Raw genomic sequence first — 19,495 nt, forward strand, 5'->3', positions numbered from 1 at the left:
ACCAGATCTATCTTCATGCCAGGCGAAAGAGGGTCAAGGCCACCGATGCAGGTCGAAAGAAAATCCAAAGCTTTCCTTTTACCGCATCCGATGCCCTTCTGCCACTTGGCGACATCGAAAGCCGCAAATGAGTCATCCCCGCCTTTTCCAATGGCTTCCGATAGAGTTCGGAGAATCTCCTCTTCGACTAATAACCATCTCTCAGTGCATAGCCGGCCTTCAGGATTGCTCCGGTCCAGGATAGCCCCCTGTAATTCAGGCGCTGATGATAATCTGGCCAATTTCTTGGCCCTTTTGCCATCAGGCAAAATTAACTTACCATTCTATTCTCTCTCCTCGTTTCTACATACTTGGGATTTGGGAAAAATATTTGAAATATTTCCACACTGGCTTACAATAATTCTTGCAGCCATGGACTTTAACACTCCTTTAAGATTCCTCATGCCGCCACTCGGACATTTGGCCATATATTCTTCTTTAAGTTTAAAAATCCTGCCCGGAAGTTGAACGTTATTTATGGTTAGCAATCAAGTGCATTTTCATGCGGGGTGCTAGAATTGTTGTACTGAATATTAAGGAGAACATTTTGTTTACTTGCTGTGTTGCGTTTTTTTTCTTTATCAAACCAAATTCGTGTTAAACTCCTACAGGAACTGAGTAAGACAGCAATTATGGGTAAGAATGTACAAAAAACAAAATACAGAAAAGAAAATCAACTGACAAAGTTGGCAAATGCTAATGCAAATTTGGTCATGAACATTCCACTTTAGAACAGCCGCGATACTTCTCTCAAATCAATGAATGCGGTGCAATTAAATTTGTATCTCACCATAAGGTGTTACATATTTGGGGGGCCTCATCCTCATCACTAGATAATGAAGTTGTTAAAGGTAAAAACTCTCAAATATAGCCAGCATTGCTAAGGCGATAATCACCGCTGAAATTTTTACTGCCAAGATTAATGCCCAGTCAGTAAGCTTTGACATTCAAAGTTTACGGTGGCCTGACAAAGTCGGGCAATATTTTTTTCAGTGTATTACCAATAGCTTCTGCTTGCTGTTCATTGCCAACTCCATGTCCTTAAACTATTTCATGCGTAATCCTTAAACCTTTTGCACTTCTTCCTCTCCACCTCCACCCCTCTCTCTCTATTTCTCTTCACTTTACCTCTCCTTAAAATTCATTTGGTATTTAACACCTGTTCCTTTCTTAATTGTGAATCATAACTACACCAGCATTTTAAGTCCTTCATAAATGTTTCATACTTGCACTGCGAACTTTTCTATACTGGCCTTTACTTTTTGTACCAACTTGAATTGCATAGGATTTTCTGCACCACAGTAGGAAGAAAAACCTCTTTAATATTCTAAAGACATTCACTGCAATGAATGAAATTAAGATGTGCATGGCAAAAAGGACAAACGTAATTCGTTTAGGGAACAGTGGGAGTAAAAGAAAAAACATTTCGAGCACTACACCAAAATGACAAAAGGATGAAATACAACAGACATACATATTGGTAGGTAGCATTTGCTGCTATAATAATTTCAGCTAAATCGGAAAATAAAATTTAATTAAAAAACGTTAGATAACGGCTCTCGATGTTGCCCCGTGTGCCCAGGTACGAATCCAGGCCGGTACTCGTCCCAGCCCTCTGGCGTGTTCTCCCTCTTGGCCTTGTTAAAAAGTCTTTTACTCTCCCTCCTGACCACCTCTTTCTGGCCGCCTGGGAAATGAGCCTACATCAGGAGTTCCACCGTCTCCTGCCCACTCTCAGTGTAAGTCATGTCCTCCCTCCTCAGGAAGCTAAACGCGATGGGATCCTTCAAGAACACTTTGCGCAACCTAGATGCCTCACTAGTGCTTTCCAATTCCCCACAAAATTTCGCTCAGGAACTTCTCTTCGCCTTTCTCGTCTCCTTCTTGAACTTGCCAAGGGTGTCACGATACTCGTTCCAGCCCTCTGGCTGATTTTGCATGACGGTACTCTTTCGGGACATGCCTTCAATAAGGCCTCGTTCAGGCATCCCGTGAGAAGATCGACTGCGGTCTCCAGTTCTCTTGCGTCCTCCAGCGGTCCCCTAGGGGCCCTAATTTCTCCATATGTTCCCTGAACTTCTCCCAGTGGTCCTTCTCGGGTTTCTAAATGGCACCCTCCTACTCCTAGCGTGCTCGACCCGAAAACATATCCCATAGTGATCCGAAAAGGAGCACTCGAAGGAGACGTTCCAGTCCAAAACCTTCACCGAGTTACTATTCTTTACAAGCGTTATATCTAAACCTATTCCCTGATCCGAAAGTAGGGGGGTTTCCCCTAAGGCATACAACTAGGCCCGTGGATAAAATGTAATCAAAAAGTGACTCACCTCTTTCATTGGTATCCGTGGCGTGTTCTTCCTCTTGGCCTTGCTAAAAAGTCTTTTGCTCTCCCTCCTGAGCACCTCTTTCTGGCCGCCTGGGAAATGAGCCTACATAAGACATGGAATCCTTCGAGAGCACTTTGCGCAACCTAGATCCCTCACTAGTGCTTTCTAATTCCCCACAAAATTTCGCCAAGGAACTCCTCTTCGCCTTTCTCGTCTCCTTCTTGAACTTGCCAAGGGTGTCACGATACTCGTTCCAGCCCTTTGCCGTGTTCTCCCTATTGGCCCTGTTAAGAAGTCTTATGCTCTCCCTCCTGAGCACCTTCAGTTCCGGTGACCACCATTACTGGCTGATTTTGCGTGGCGGTACTCTTTCGCGAAATGCCTTCAATAAGGCCTCGTTCAGGCATCCCGTGACAAGATCGACTGCGGTCTCCAGTTCTCTCGCGTCCTCCAGCGGTCCCCTAGGGGGTCCCAATTTTTCCATCTGTTCCCTGAACTTCTCCCAGTGCGTCGTTCTCGGGTTTCTGAATGGCACCCTCCTACCCCCTAGGGTCCCCCTTGGGACCAGTCCCAATTTCTCCATCTGTTCCCTGAACTTCTCACAGTGGGTGCTTCTCGGGTTTCTGTATGGCACCCTACTACCCCTTGCGTGCTCGACCCGAAAACATATCCTATAGTGATCCGAAAAGGAACATTCGGTGGGGACGTTCCAGTCCAAAACCTTCACCGAGTCACTATTCTTTGCAAGCGTTATATTTATAACCTGTTCCCTGATACGGTTGTAGAAAGTGGGGGTGTTTCCCCTATGGCATACAACTAGGCCCGTGGATAAAATGTAATCAAAAAGTGACTCACATCTTTCATTGGTATCCGTGCTTCCCCAGAGACTGTGGTCAGCATTAGAGTCACCCCCTAGCACAAGGATCAAAGACCTTCTCCTCTTACCAACCAACCAGGGCCCAGGCTGTGTCTGTAGGGGGGTTGTTCACATCGTAGGTTAGGTACATGGAGGTCAGGACCAGTAATGGTTTGCGGGGTTTTTCCAAGGCCACTACCGTTAGGTCTTTATCGCTGAAACGAGAAATCAGAGTAAGGTTCAAATCCCTACTGGCCACGATACAGCTTCTAATCTTACCTTATTTGGGGAGGGGAAATGAGATTCTGATTTCGTGATCTAAATCAGCGAACCTTGTTACCTCGTAACTACGGTTTTCGAACGGGGCCCACATCAGTGCCATCTCTCCCCATAGCTCTCAGCAGCTCATCCGTGGCTGCTTCCGAGAGGTGCAGAATAAGCTGCACTAACTTCAGGCAGCCCATGACGCCTAGTACCCTGGGTGGCTTCGTCTTCATCGGCGTGCAAGACCACATTCTCACATGGTTTAAGCCGAACTTGACCTCTCCCCGCGAGGACTTCAGGAGGAGTGACAAGGATTCTGAACCAACCCTGATCCAGAGGTCCTTGTCATTACCATTATCCCTCGTTCGTCCTCTAACAATTGTCCAGCTCTCCGCTAGCAGATGCTTATTCTGCCCCTTAAGATGTGTCGTCCAGCGTGGGATCAATCGGGACCAGCGCTATCTTCATAACAGGCCAAAGCGGGTCAAAGCCACCGATGCACATCGAAAGAAAAACCAGAGCTTTCTTATTACCGCATCCGATAACCTTGATGCCCTTCTAGCACTTAGCACCATCGAAAGCCGCGAAGGAGTCATCCTCGCCTTTTCCGATGGCTTCCGATAGAGCTCGGAGAATTTTCTCTTCGACTAGTAACCATCTCTCAGTGTATAGCCGCCCTTCAGGATTGCTCCGATACAGGATAGGCACCTATAATTCAGGCGCAGATGACAAGCTGGCCAATTTCTTGGTCCTTTGGCCATCATGCGCCTGTGCATCGCCAGATTGCTGCCGTGTGTTCCCTGGATTGGGCTTGTCATTTAAGTGATATACTCTTGTCGGAAGGACTCTCTCCTAATCACCCTTCCAGGCTCTAGCGGCAGGATCTACGAAAGGCCTCGGCTTAACTGTTTTGCCCTTTTCTGGGCCTGGCATTTTGCACGCGGTGCTTCCGCTAGCGGTCTCGGTATTGTTTGTAGCGCATGTTGCAGTGTTCGCGTCGGTGTCAGTTCCAGTATTGTCCGATGTAGCAGAGGGCAGCATACGTTCCACGAAAGAAGCATTCATCTTAGAATCGTACTTCCTGACGTGGAACCTAAGCCTCCGCATCAAGCGCTTATCACCTATCGTCAGAGTGAATGGCTCTAGACACTCCATCTTCCTCAGAAACCCCCTGCGAGGTTCCCACCACTCCACCAGGAGTTGAGGTTCCGGCTGCGTTCGGTTCTAAGGAGATCATCTCCAGATCGCTCCAACTCCTGAGAGTTCATTGTGCATATATTGTGCATAGAGTTTGGGTAAAGTACTATGTAGTGTGCCTGTTTGCTGTGTAAAACATGAGGTTGGGACCTGCAGATATTGCATCCCTGCCGAACCTGTTGGTTCGGGTGGATTCACGGTGCTGGAATCCAGCGGTGGTTTTCCCATCCTAATGCAACATTTGCGAGGTACTATGCCATATAAAACTTCTCTCCAAAGAGGTGTCGCACTGCAGCACGCCGTTCGGGCTCAATGAAAAAAATTTTTGTAAAACTTATACTTATTTTACGCAAATTTCAATGCACACATAGACTTGTCACTTATGTCATCGAGATTGATTTATATTCCATCAAAAATGATTCGAAATTATGTCATATCAATTCATTTGCAATAAATATTCAATATTTAGTTATATAAGTCAAATAATTATTATTACTTATACGCTCCCATTTCACAAAAAAAGTTAAAAAATTATTTTTAAAGACATTTGAATTGATACAGTAAAAGTGAAACCTAATTTAGATTGTCATAAATCCAAGCTAATAAACTGCAGGCGAATTTTTTGTGTGTGCAGTAGTTTTCGAAAATTTTATGATTTTCTATAGTCTGTCCCAATCGTCTATCCCATCTAAAATTAAAGTGTAGCATTTCGCGTTTTGAATAAAATCTTCTATAAAAACAAAGCACTGCACTGGAAACGTCATCCGTTTCATAAAGCTGGATCGCTCCAACTCCTGAGAGTCCATCGCAGGAATCCTCGCAAGTGGGCAAGTCAATGTTGTCTTGTCGGGTTAGTATATTTTGCATAGAGTTTGGGTAAAGTTTATGTTGTGTGCCTGTTTGCTGTGTAAAACATGAGGTTGGGACCTGCAGATATTGCATCCCTGCCGAACCTGTTGGTTCGGGTGGATTCACGGTGCTGGAATCCAGCGGTGGTTTTCCCATCCTAATGCAACATTTGCGAGGTACTATGCCATATAAAACTTCTCTCCAAAGAGGTGTCGCACTGCGGCACGCCGTTCGGGCTCAATGAAAACAATTTTTGTAAAACTTATAAATACTTATTTTACGAAAATTTCAATGCACACATAGACTTGTCACTTATATCATGGAGCTTGATTTATATTCCATCAAAAATAATTCGAAATTATGTCATATCAATTCATTTGTAATAAATATTCAAAATTTAGTTATATAAGTCAAATAATTATTATTACTTATACGCTCCCATTTCCCAGTAAAAGTAAAAATACTATTTTTAAATACATTTGAATTGATACAGTAAAAGTGAAAACAAATTTAGATTATCATGAATCCAAGCCAATAAACCGCAGGCGAATTTTCTGTGTGTGCAGTAGTTTTCGCCAATAATTTGATATTCTATTGTATGTCCCCTGCGGCCCACACTGGGGCTATGTAGTTCTTTTTCTTTCGGCCAATCGCCTTAAAGGTTGTCAATAAACACAATTTCTGTAACATTTTCCCTAAAAGACAAATTTGTAATGAAGTTTTTTTTTAAACACAAAGTTTGAATGAATTTCAGCTGAATTTTCTATAAAAAATTTTTAATGTTATAGGTTTGAAAATTTTTTTTGTGCAATTCGAACTTTTTTACGCAAATTTCAATGCACACATAGACATGCCACTTATATCATGAAGCTTGATTTATATTCTATAGAAAATAATTCGAAATTATGTCATATCAATTCATTTGTAATAAATATTCAATATTCAGTTATATAAGTCAAATAATTATTATTACTTATACGCTCCCATTTCCCAGTAAAAGTTAAAATATTATTTTTAAAGACATTTGAATTGATACAGTAAAAGTGAAAACTAATTTAGATTATCATGAATCCAAGCTTATAAACTGCAGGCGAATTTTCTGTGTGTGCAGTAGTTTTTGAAAATTTTCTGATTTTCTATAGTCTGTCCCAATCGTCTGTCCCATCTAAAATTGAAGTGTAGCATTTCGCGTTTTAAATAAAATCTTCTCTAAAAACAAAGCACTGCACTGTCTCTCGCACTCCTACGGACCACACTGGGTCTGCTTAGTTCTTTTCCTTTCTACGAACAGCCTTGTAGGTTGATAAAAGACTAAATGTTAGTGAAAGACAAAACTGTAATGAAGACAAAGTTTGATTGACATTCAATTAATTTTCTCTATAGACAAAATTTCACTCATTTTTTCACCATTGCAATATCACGACCCCTAAATTTATAATCCGAATTTGCACTATTTCAGATGGCAAATATTGATTTGGTACTTCTTTAAAAGCAATTTTTTTCAAAATATTTTATAGAAAAAATTCTACAGTAACGCACTGTTTAGCATGTACGCCTTTGATGCTAAACACCTGGATTCGAATGCTGGCGAGAATATTAATTATCGCCTCCTAATGCTGGGGACATTTGTGAGGTACTATGCCATGAAAGGTACTATGCCATGTAAGGCAATATTCCCGAGTGTTATCGCACTGCGGGCTGTTCGGACTCCGTTATAAAAAGTTTTCCACCTATCATTGAGCTAAAACTTGAATCGCACTGCACTGATATGTGAGAAGTTTGCTCCTGTTCCTCTAATGGGCAATGTCTTTTTTTTTTGGCAAATTTCCAACAAAATTCTCTCCCACTGTGCCCAAACTTAACTGAGACCAGTGGCTTTGAATAGAGCTGAAACTCAAATAAAAAGTGCAGTAATTAATTTTATTAGCCATAAAAGGGACGTAAATTAGACACAACTATGAGTTGCTAAAAAACCAAAGAAAGAAACTTTCAAGGACTTTTAAGATACTTAGTACCAAAAAATAAGTGTAAGGATTTAAATTCAAAAAAAAAAAAATTCTCCTTAAAACTGTTTACCATTTTTGATAATCACCTAAACTTTTGAAATCTTGAAAATCTCATAAGAGGATAATGGTTGTTGTATTTGAATTCAATGCTTCTGGAAATAGTTCAAGCACAAGCAAATCGGTTCTCTATCCTTTATCCTTGGCCTGGCATGTTGTTTCATAAATCTATCAGGGTGTTTATAAATTATTGATAAAGAACAGCACAAGAAAATGCATCATCACAACCACAAACTCAACCATTGGGACAACATGAAATGTTCATCATGACTAATGGTCCTCATTGGTCTTAGAAGCATCACCAATTTGTGAATTTCTTGTTTTTTACTGCTTTTTCCATTCCTTCGGCTGTTACTCTGCCACCAAACACTTGATGGCATAATAAAACAATGGAAGATAATAAATTTTTCAAACTCCATGAACTGTGAACCAAGAGACAGCGGAGGTAAAATGAGAATACCCTACTTGAATAGAATGAAGGTATTAGAAAACTAAATTCTCTAAAAATCAGATTTCAAAAAGTTTTTCTTAAGACAAAATTTTAATAAAATCTTCTCAAAAGAAAAAGTTTAATGAAACTTTCCCCAAGGACAACATTTCTACGAAATTTTCCTTAAAATCAAAATTAAAATGGAATTTTCCCCAAAGACTAAAATTCTATAAATTTTCCCCTATGACCAAAATTTCATAAAATTTTCTCCTAAGGCAAACTTTCCATAAAATTTTCTCGAAAGATAAATTTTGCATAAATTTTTCTCAAAATTTTTCTCTGAAGACAAATCTTCTCCAAAATTATCCCTAAATACAAAGTTTTCAATTCAATTTTCCAAAGACAAAACTTCAATGAAAATATCCTTGAAATTTACTGTAAAGGTAAAATCTAGAGTACCACAAATTCGCCTACACCCTGCTTCTGTTCTTCTCCTTTCTTACAATCTCTCACCTCAAGTATCCATAAATCGGGGCAATGTGAAACAATCAAAGTGTTCCCCATGGTACTCTTTGATATCTCACAACGCTTTGTTTTTTCCCCATTTTGCTCCTTGCTTTGGATTGTTAATAATTTATGCGACCATAATTTACCTTGATTTTCAATGTTTTCGAAAACCATTGTGTATCTTCATCGAATGCTTCAAAGAAATCATAAAAAAGAAATTCCACAACCAACTCATGAACATGAAAAATATTCCTACGTTCTCTCCCGCTGGGGTGGCCGCCGTGAAAGACTTGTTGTACACAACGCCCAAGGATTGGTGTTGGTGTGGTTAAATGGTGCTTGTTATGATAAATCTGTTATCAATTTATAATTTATTAAAAGGTTTTAAGAGCTTAAACCAGCAAGATGTTGGAAAGGTGGTGCTTGATATCAGATATGATAAACAAAGGGTTTATTTGTTTTATAACTGTGCCAGGTTAAATTGATTTTGATGATGGGTGTCCGAAAGGTGGGTATCCGAGGGGTGGGTATCCGAAGGGTGGGTATCCGAAGGGTGGGTATCCGAAGGGTGGGTATCCGAAGGGTGGGTATCCGAAGGGTGGGTATCCGAAGGGTGGGTATCCGAAGGATGGGTATCCGAAGGATGGGTATCCGAAGGATGGGTATCCGAAGGATGGGTATCCGAAGGATGGGTATCCGAAGGATGGGTATCCGAAGGATGGGTATCCGAAGGATGGGTATCCGAAGGATGGGTATCCGAAGGATGGGTATCCGGAGGATGGGTATCTGAAGGATGGGTATCAGAAGGATAGGTATCCCAAGAATGGGTATCCGAAGGATGGGTATCCCAAGGATGGGTATCCGAAGGATGGGAAATCCAACTGATCGGTATTCATAAGATGGGCATCCAAAGGATAAGAATCTGATTAAGAAGAAACTGAAAGATGTGAATCCGGCGGATGGGTATCCGATGGAGGGGTATCCGACGGATGGGTATCCGTTGGATGGTTATCCGAAAGATAAGAATCGGATTAAGAAGAAACTGATAGATGGGTATCCGAAAGGTGGGTATCCGGTATCCGAAGTATTGGTATCCAAAGGATGGGTATACGAAGGATGGGAATCCGGAGGATGGGAATCCGGAGGATGGGATTCCGGAGGATGGGAATCCGGAGGATGGGAATCCGGAGGATTGGAATCCGGAGGATGGGAATCCGGAGGATGGGAATCCGGAGGATGGGAATCCGGAGGATGGGAATCCGGAGGATGGGAATCCGGAGGATGGGAATCCGGAGGATGGGAATCCGGAGGATGGGAATCCGGAGGATGGGAATCCGGAGGATGGGAATCCGGAGGATGGGAATCCGGAGGATGGGAATCCGAAGGATGGGAATCCGGAGGATGGGAATCCGGAGGATGGGAATCCGTAGGATGGAAATCCGGAGGATGGCAGTCCTAAGCATGGGAATCCGAAGGATGGGAATCCGAAGGATGGGAATCCGAAGGATGGGAATCCGAAGGATGGGTATCCGAAGGATGGGTATCCGAAGGATGGGTATCCGAAGGATGGGTATCCGAAGGATGGGTATCCGAAGGATGGGTATCCGAAGGATGGGTATCCGAAGGATGGGTATCCGAAGGATGGGTATCCGAAGGATGGGTATCCGAAGGATGGGTATCCGAAGGATGGGTATCCGAAGGATGGGTATCCGAAGGATGGGTATCCGAAGGATGGGTATCCGAAGGATGGGTATCCGAAGGATGGGTATCCGATGGATGGGTATCCGAAGGATCGGTATCCGAAGGATGGGTATCCGAAGGATGGGTATCGGAAGGATGGGAATCCGTAGGATGGAAATCCGCAGGATGGCAGTCCTAAGCATGGGAATCCGAAGGATGGGAATCCGAAGGATGGGAATCCGAAGGATGGGAATCCGAAGGATGGGAATCCGAAGGATGGGAATCCGAAGGATGGGAATCCGAAGGATGGGAATCCGAAGGATGGGAATCCGAAGGATGGGAATCCGAAGGATGGGAATCCGAAGGATGGGAATCCGAAGGATGGGAATCCGAAGGATGGGAATCCGAAGGATGGGAATCCGAAGGATGGGAATCCGAAGGATGGGAATCCGAAGGATGGGAATCCGAAGGATGGGAATCCGAAGGATGAGAATCCGAAGGATGGGAATCCGAAGGATGGGAATCCGAAGGATGGGAATCCGAAGGATGGGAATCCGAAGGATGGGAATCCGAAGGATGGGAATCCAAAGGATGGGAATCCGAAGGATGGGAATCCGAAGGATGGGAATCCGAAGGATGGGAATCAGAAGGCTGAGAATCCGAAGGCTGGGAATCCGAAGGATGGGTATCCGAAGGATGAGTATCCGAAGGATGAGTATCCGAAGGATGGGAATCCGAAGGATGGGAATCCGAAGGATGGGAATCCGAAGGATGGGAATCCGAAGGATGGGAATCCGAAGGATGGGTATCCGAAGGATGGGTATCCGAAGGATGGGTATCCGAAGGATGGGTATCCGAAGGATGGGTATCCGAAGGATGGGTATCCGAAGGATGGGTATCCGAAGGATGAGAAACTGTAAAATAAGAAACCGAAGTGTGGGAATCCAAAGGATGGGAATCCGAAGAAAAGGTATTCGAAGGAAGGCGAATCCGAATAATAGGAATACGAAGGAAGGCGAATCCGAATAATAGTAATACGAAGGAAGGGAATCCGAAGAATCCTTTGATGCCAAAACGTACACGCTGTCGGTATGCAGTGACATCGAGGGAGCTTTTAACAATGTGCGGACCCACACACTGATCCAAGCCTTAGACAACTACCTGGTGGATCCGGTCTTTGAGAATGGATAAACCATATGCTAAGGAACAGGCGGATAAATTGTGTGTCCCGGAGCAATAAGTACCACCCCCACTAGGGCACTGGAGACTATTCTTGATATCCAACCCATTGACATACAGCTTAAGTGTGAGGCAGCAACTGCGGTTAAGAGACTTAAGGCGATGGGAGTATGGATAAAGGACAGCTCATACCATCGCGGTATAATCGAGGCGACTATTGGAAAGCTGGATGGAATGGAAGAGGTTTCCAATCGGATACATGAGATGATACAGTCTTGGAATGACGGAACCCTAGTAATGCCATCTGGATGATCATGTTATACGGATGGATCAAAGCTAGGAAAGAGTGGGCCTTGGTGTTTGCATTGAGAACTCAGGAACTGAGTCCTGTTTTAGACTGCCTGACCAAAATACGGTCCTGAGGGAAGAGATCCGAGCAATCACGGAATGCGTGAGGTCGTGTGGTACTAACGTTGACGTCGTTGAGTGTGGCAGTAAAATTGCCATAAGGGCAATGACAATCAGGACGGTAAGGTCACGAACTGTCTTGGAGTGTAAGAAGGAACTTAACGCCTTCTCAGAGGATGGCACAATCCGCATCGTTTGGGTGCCAGGCCGTAGCGGAGTAAGGGGAATGAAAGGGAAACGATTTGGCGGTGAAGACCAGAGGACTGCGGTCAATAAACTTGGTTAACCCGAAGCCTTTCGGGTCGACGCAGTCCGAGTTAAGGGTGTGGGCGACGAACGCGTTGCAATCCTGTGGAACAGCAAAGTGATAGGTAGGACGGCGCAAATCCTATGGGGGAATTTAGATAGTGAAAGGGAGCAAGAAAGAGGTCAGTATAGCTATTGGTATCATGACGGCATACATAGGACTACGAGCTCACTTATGTAAAATCGGTGCAGCAAGTGATAGCATGTATAGGGCATGCGGGGAATATGATGAGACGTTGGAGCATTTCCTTTGTCAGCTTTCGTGTCTAACAGATACCGGCACTTGGGTGGAGACACTATACAAGACATGAACCAATTTAGGGCAGAGGCATGGAAAACAATTAAGGATTTTCTATATAGCACGGAATTCCAAAACTTGGATTTTCTTTTTCGAGGTTACTTTTTTTGTGTTTAGAGGGCACAACAAGCCGATTACTGGCTTAGGTGTATGTCCATTGTGGCAGGGGGCGTATTTATATCCGTAACTTCTTTTCAATTTAAACAGAACCATTTATCAGGATTCAGATTCCTTAGACCATGGATTCCCATGACTAGGATCCCTAGGATATAATAGCCGGCATAAAAATTCCATGGCTGAAATGCATAGGATAAGGATTTTGAGAATCAGGACTTTCAGCAACAAGTCCCCCATGTCAAGTTTGGTTTTGTAAATGGCCGATTTAAGAAACGTAGCTTAGTGCACTCTTTTGTTTAATGGTATTTTCGTAGCTATGAAGTTTATCATCCCTTCCCTTTACTCCTTAAGCATCCTTCCCCTTTCACATACATTTAAGACTTTATATGCAAACTCCCTGAACAATTTTTAAATCTTATTAAAATCAAATTATTCAAATCCTATTAAATTCGACATTGATATTGTCTCCTCAAACCACAAAAATTCTCAGAGTATTAAAATAACAAAAGAATAGAAGATATTCTATTTATTTAATAAAAACAAAAACCATTCAACATGAGCATCTCGAAAGATAAACAAACACAAAAAAACATATCATCAAACATTGAAGTTTGTTGACTTTAACACTTTTAAGTCATTTCCTTTGTTTTGTGAATCAACTGTTTGCTATGGTCAAATATATGTCCCTTTGCAACTCGAATGTAAGTCATCATGGTGTTTTACCCTTTTGAAGTTTTTTAGTAGTTTGTGTGCTGTTTTTCTCATTTTTTTTTTTTTGTTAAATAATGGAAATAAAGTTTTCATTGCTTTCATTCTCTTGAGATAGAAACATAAGTTTCATGCATGATTAAATAAAAGATTTACAGTACACAACAACTATCAAAATGCAGAAAAACTTGCAATCGGATGACTGAAAAGCAACAGAGAAGGATTTTTGAACACAGGGGGCCTTTGTGATTTATAGAGGGATATGTAATGTATCACTTGAAGGTCATAGTAAAGCATTGGCTAATATGTCCGCCTATGAGGCCGGAGGGTATATGGGAACTAAAGAAGTCATTGCTCCTGCCACCTGAGTTAGCTCGCTATCACTTGCATCTTTCTTAGGATGGTGATGTGGAAAACACATATCAATTTGCCTTCCGAGAGCCTTAAAATTTCGTCCATGTTGCTTTGCCATTTAGATTTTGAATTCAAGCATGACTTTCGTCACACATTTACATGTGAATATTTGCATTTACACACACACATACACAGAAAAACGCTTGACTACTATAAGGATATATTCGAATATCTTATGAGTCTAAAACACAAGTAAAAGTCACAAAAGTAAATAAATATGCAAACAAAAAAAAACCTAAGGATCCAAAAGGAGTTCACATAAAGGCAGCAATATTTTAAAACTTTGAAGAAGTTGAAACACACAAATCCTATAATACATAAAGATGCTGGATAAATACGATGTCAACACATTTAAAAGGATATTAAATAAAAGTCCCAAAAGTATGTCAGGTTATAAGCATGCTAAGTCAATCTGGTGATGGGAGAAGAAGCTAATAGTAGTTGACCATGAACATTGATTTAAGGCGAAGATTTTATAATAAAGGTAATCCATGCTTTATTGATAAGAAAAAAATGTGTAAGAGTTCTTTTCCTAAGACCAAATTTCTAAGAAATTTTCAACATTTCAAAGAAATTTTCAACATTTGAAAGAAATTTTCAACATTTCTAAGAAATTTTCTTTAAAAACCAGTAAGGAAAGGCAAAAGTCGGGCGGAGCAGACTATATAATACCCTACACCACCTAGTGTACGTAGTCCTCTTTTTATATGTAAAATTTATCTCGAAATCTAGTCAGACATTACTTTGGATACCTATTGAAATATCAAATAGAACCTAAGATTTTCCTACGATAAGACAACAAATTTGGATGGACAAATATGGATGTGGAACCTTAAAAGGCCATATCGGATAAAAGATATATGTGGAAGCTATACCTAAATCTGAACCGATTTTGGTACACATATGAAGACATCAAATAAAACATCCCATGCCAAATTTTGTTAAGATCGGACCAAAATTGTGGCTGCTACAGCCTTTAAACTTCATATCGGATAAATGTTATATATGGGAGCTATATCTAAATCTGAACCGATTTTGGCAAAAATTTGCACACATATGAAGACATCAAATAAAGCACCCCATGCCAAATTTAGTAAGGATCGGAACAAAATTATGGCTGCCACAGGCTTAAAGCTCCATATCGGATAAAAGATATATATGGGAGCTATATCTAAATCTGAACCGATTTTTATGAAAATTTTTCACACATATAAGGACGTTGAATAAACCACCCCGAGCCAAATTTTGTAGGGATCGGACCAAAATTATGCCTTCTAAAGCCTTAAAAGGCCATATCGGGTGAAAGATATATATGGGAGCTATATCTAAATCTGAACCGATTTTTATAAAATTTTTTACACATATAAGGACGTTGAATAAACCACCCCGTGCCAAATTTTGTAAGGATCGGACAAAAATTTTGGCTTCTACAGCCTAAAAAGCCATATAAGGTGAAAGATATATATAGGAGCTATATCTAAATCTGGACTGACTTCCACGAAATTTTGCACACATATGGAGACATCAAATAAAGCACCTCATGCCAAATTTTGTGAAGATCGGACCAAAATTGTGGCTGCTACAGCCTAAAAAAGCCATATTGGGTGAAAGATATATATGGGAGCTATATCTAAATCTGAACCGATTTTTGTGAAATTTTGCACACATATGAAGACGTCAAATAAAGCACCTCGTGCCAAAGCTCAGATCAAAATTGTGACTTCTAGAGCCTAAAAAGGCCATATCGGATGAAAGCTATATATGGGAGCTATATCTACATCTGAACCGATTTTGCCAAAATTGGGCACACATATGAGGACGTTTAATAAAACTCCTCATGCCAAATTTAGTAAGGATCGGACCAAAATTGTGGCTTTTATAGCATTAAAAGTCCACATCGGATGAAAGATATATATGGGAGCTATAGCTACATCTGAACCGACTTTTATGAAATTTTGCACACATATGAAGACGTTATATGAAAGCAACTCATGCCAAATTTGGTAAAGATTGGACCATAATTGTGGCTGCTATAGCCTTAAAACTCCATATCGAATGAAAGATATATATGGGAGCTATATCTAAATCTAAACCGATTTTTATAAAATTTTTCACATATATTAGGACGTTGAATAAACCACCCCGTGCCAAATTTTGTAAGGATCGGACAAAAATTTTGTCTTCTACAGCCTAAAATAACCATATCGGGTGAAAGATATATATGGGAGCTATATCTAAATCTAAACCAATTTTTATAAAATTTTTCACACATATAAGGATGTTGAATAAACCACCCCGTGCCAAATTTAGTAAGGATCGGGCCAAAATTATGCCTTCTACTGCCTAAAAAGACCATATCGGGTGAAAGATATATATGGAATTTCGGCCGATTTCGACAAATTTTGCACACATATGAAGACGTCAAATAAAGCACCTCGTGCCAAATTTTGTAAAACTCAGATCAAAATTGTGACTTCTAGAGCCTAAAAAGGCCATATCGGGTGAAAGATATATAGGGGAGCTATATCTAAATCTGAACCGATTTCGACAAAATTTTGCACACATATGACGACGTCAAATAAAGTACCTCTTGCCAAATTTTGTAAAGATCGGATCAAAATTGTGACTGTTACAGCCTAAAAAGGCCATATCGGATGAAAGATATATATGGGAACTATATCTAAATCTGAACCGATTTTGACAAAATTTTGAACACATATGAGGACCTTGAATAGAACACCTCGTGCCAAATTTTGTATAGATAGGACCAAAATTGTGGTTTCTACAGTCTTTAAAAGCCATATCGGATGAAAGATATATATGGGATTCATATATAAATCTTAACCAATTTTCTTCAAAAGCAATAGCGTTCGTCCTTGAGCCAAAAATGAGACTTGAGTGCAAAATTTTATGACAATCGGACAATAAATGCTACCTGTAACTTGATCACAAAAATACATGGACAGACAGACAGACGCACATAGCTAAATCGTATCAGCAAGTGATTGTAAGCCGATCGATATACTTATCAATGGGTCTAGCTCTTCTCCTTCTTAGTGTTGCAAACAAATGCACAAAGTTATAATACCCTGTACCACAGTGATGGTGTTGGGTATATATATGCCTTAAGCTGATCCGGGCGCCTCTTGCCAGGGCCCTTAAGTTGGTCATCTTCATTTGTGTTTTTATACCCACCACCGTAGAATAGGGGGTATATTCATTTAGTCATTCCGTTTGAAACACATCGAAATATCTATTTCCGACGAATATATATATATATATATATATATATATATATATATATATATATATATATATATATTTCGGATCGTCGTAAAAAAGAAAAAAAAGACGATATAACGATGTCCATGTGTCTGTCCGTCCGTCTGTTGTAATCACTCTACAGTCTTCAAAAATTCAAATATTGAACTGAAATTTGGCACAGATACGTCTTTTTGATGCACGCTGGTTAAGTTCTTAAACGGGCCAAATCGGACCATATTTGGATAGGGCTGCTATATAGACCGATCTGCCGATAAAGGGTCTGATGCCCATAAAAACTTCATTTTTCATCCGATTTCGCTGAAATTTAAAACAGTGGATTATTTTAAGCCTCCCGACATCTGACGTAAAAATGGTTCAGATCGGACTATATTTGGATATAGCTGCCATGTAAACCGATCTGGGGTCTTGACTTCTTGAGCCTCTAGAGGGTCTGATTTGACTGAAATTTTGCAAGTAGTGTTTTGGTATCACTTCCAATAACTGTGTTGAGTATAATTCAAATCGGTTTATAATCTGGTATAGCTGTCATATAAACCGATCTTGGATCTTGACTTCTTGAGCCAATAGAGCGCGCAATTCTCATCCGATTTGGCTGAAATTTTGCATGAGGTGTTTTGTTCTGACTTCCAATAACTGTGCTGAGTATGGCATAAATCGGTACATAACCTGATATAGCTGCCATTTAAACCGATCTGGGGTCTTGACTTCTTGAGCCTCCAGAGGGCGCAATTCTTATCCGATTTGGCTGAAATTTTGCAAGAAGTGTTTTATTATGACTTCCAACCACTGTGCTGAGTATGATTCAAATCGGTTCATAATCTGGTATAGCTGTCATATAAACCGATCTTGGATCTTGACTTCTTGAGCCAATAGAGCGCGCAATTCTCATCCGATTTGGCTGAAATTTTGCATGAGGTGTTTTGTTCTGACTTCCAATAACTGTGCTGAGTATGGCATAAATCGGTACATAACCTGATATAGCTGCCATTTAAACCGATCTGGGGTCTTGACTTCTTGAGCCTCCAGAGGGCGCAATTCTTATCCGATTTGGCTGAAATTTTGCAAGAAGTGTTTTATTATGACTTCCAACCACTGTGCTGAGTATGATTCAAATCGGTTCATAATCTGGTATAGCTGTCATATAAACCGATCTTGAATCTTGACTTCTTGAGCCACTAGAGGGCACAAATCTTATCCGATTTGGCTGAAATTTTGCATGATGTGTTCTATTATGACCTCCAATGACTGTGCCAAATATATTTCAAATCGGTCCATAACCTGATATAACTGCCATTTATACCGATCTGTGATCTTAGCTTCTTGAGACTCCAGAGGGCGTAATTATTATCCGATTTGGCCGAAACTTAGTACAACGGCTTCTCCCATGACCTTCAATATACGTGTCAAATATGGTCCAAATCGGCCCATGGCCTGATATAGCTCCCATATAAACCAATCTCTCTATATTACTTCTTGAGACCCTAAAGGGCACAATTCTTACTTGGATTGGCAGAAATTTTACACAAAGACTTCTACTATGGTCTCCAACATTCAGTTCAGCCCGGAGCATAACATAGCTCCAACAGCATAACAGTTATTATTCAATATTCTTTGTTTGCCTAAAAAGAGATACCGCGCATAGAACTCGACAAATGCGATCCATGGTGGAGGGTATATAAGTTTCGGCCCTTCCGAACTTAGCACGCTCTTACTTGTTTTTTTTTTTTTTCTTAGAATTTTTTCAATCTGTATCAGGAAGTTGCAGTTTTCTCTTAATTTGATATTTTTACACATAATTCGGCTAATAGGACAATTGTTTTGTCATAACCAATTAAAGTAAGGTAAGAGTTTAACCTGATGTAGCTCCCATAAAACCGATCTCTCGATTATCCTTGATCGATTCCTAGAAGCTTTAATTTTTGCCTGATTTGGCAAAAGATTCGACCCGGCCGAACTTAGCACGTTTTAAGTTGTTTTGGCATCATACCCGCCTTTAAGACGACACCATCTGATGCACTGAAATTAATGCTACACCTAGTGCTTCTGGGCATTGTGGCTAGACAAATTGCGGCTTTGATATCAATTTATGGGTAGGGCATGTAAGCTTATTTTCGGTATAATCCCCGAAGGGTTATACATGACAGATTGTTACAAATAAGCGGCTAATAAAGCTCCAAGATTAGGTGGCCCAAACTTAACTCAAAGTGTTCTACGGTTTTTCTTTTATTTCTTTGGCAGAAGTCTCACTAATCGTACCAGTCATGAAAGGTCACTGCCCTCTCACTTAGAATGCAAGTAATGATCTGTGCTTTGTGATTCATCCAAATTAAGGGCCTTTTGTTATGAACAACTTCCAAATTGTTGTTGCTTGTTTTGCCCTTTAATTTATGTTCTCAGCACATTTTTCAAACTAGAAGTGATTAGCATTTCCTTAAGTAACTTTTAATTTTGTTTTCTCCGATTATCTCTTTAATTTGCACGGATTTGTTGAGCACAGTTATAATTGCCCTCCCCCCTAAAGTATGCACTGATTTCGTTGACACCCCCAAAATAAAAGCAGCATACAGT

At 40.7% G+C, this 19,495-nt stretch overlaps 1 protein-coding gene across 1 annotated transcript; it reads right to left on the minus strand.

The window, feature by feature from the left end:
- Positions 1-3,307: 3,307 nt before the first annotated feature.
- On the minus strand, positions 3,308-18,978 carry LOC131996242 (uncharacterized). Its single transcript, XM_059365734.1, has 4 exons — positions 18,915-18,978; positions 10,414-11,126; positions 9,644-9,987; positions 3,308-3,437 (listed from the first exon to the last, which is right to left on the minus strand). Exons 1-4 carry the CDS (start codon positions 18,976-18,978, stop codon positions 3,308-3,310), a joined length of 1,251 nt encoding a protein of 416 aa, XP_059221717.1.
- Between the last annotated feature and the right edge of the window lie 517 nt (positions 18,979-19,495).

The sequence above is a fragment of the Stomoxys calcitrans genome, chromosome 3 (genome assembly GCF_963082655.1).
Source record: "Stomoxys calcitrans chromosome 3, idStoCalc2.1, whole genome shotgun sequence".
NCBI classification, from domain to species: Eukaryota; Metazoa; Arthropoda; class Insecta; order Diptera; family Muscidae; genus Stomoxys; species Stomoxys calcitrans.

Coding starts and splice junctions, on each gene's coding strand:
- LOC131996242 (XM_059365734.1), bottom strand. CDS start 18,978: ATGCCCAGAAGCACTAGGTGTAGCATTAATTTCAGTGCATCAGATGGT. Junction 11,127..18,914: donor TGGTGTCGTCTTAAAGGCGG/GTATGATGCCAA, acceptor CTTATTTTACAG/TTTCTCATCCTTCGGATACC. Junction 9,988..10,413: donor CCCATCCTTCGGATTCCCAT/GCTTAGGACTGC, acceptor TCCCATGCTTAG/GACTGCCATCCTCCGGATTT.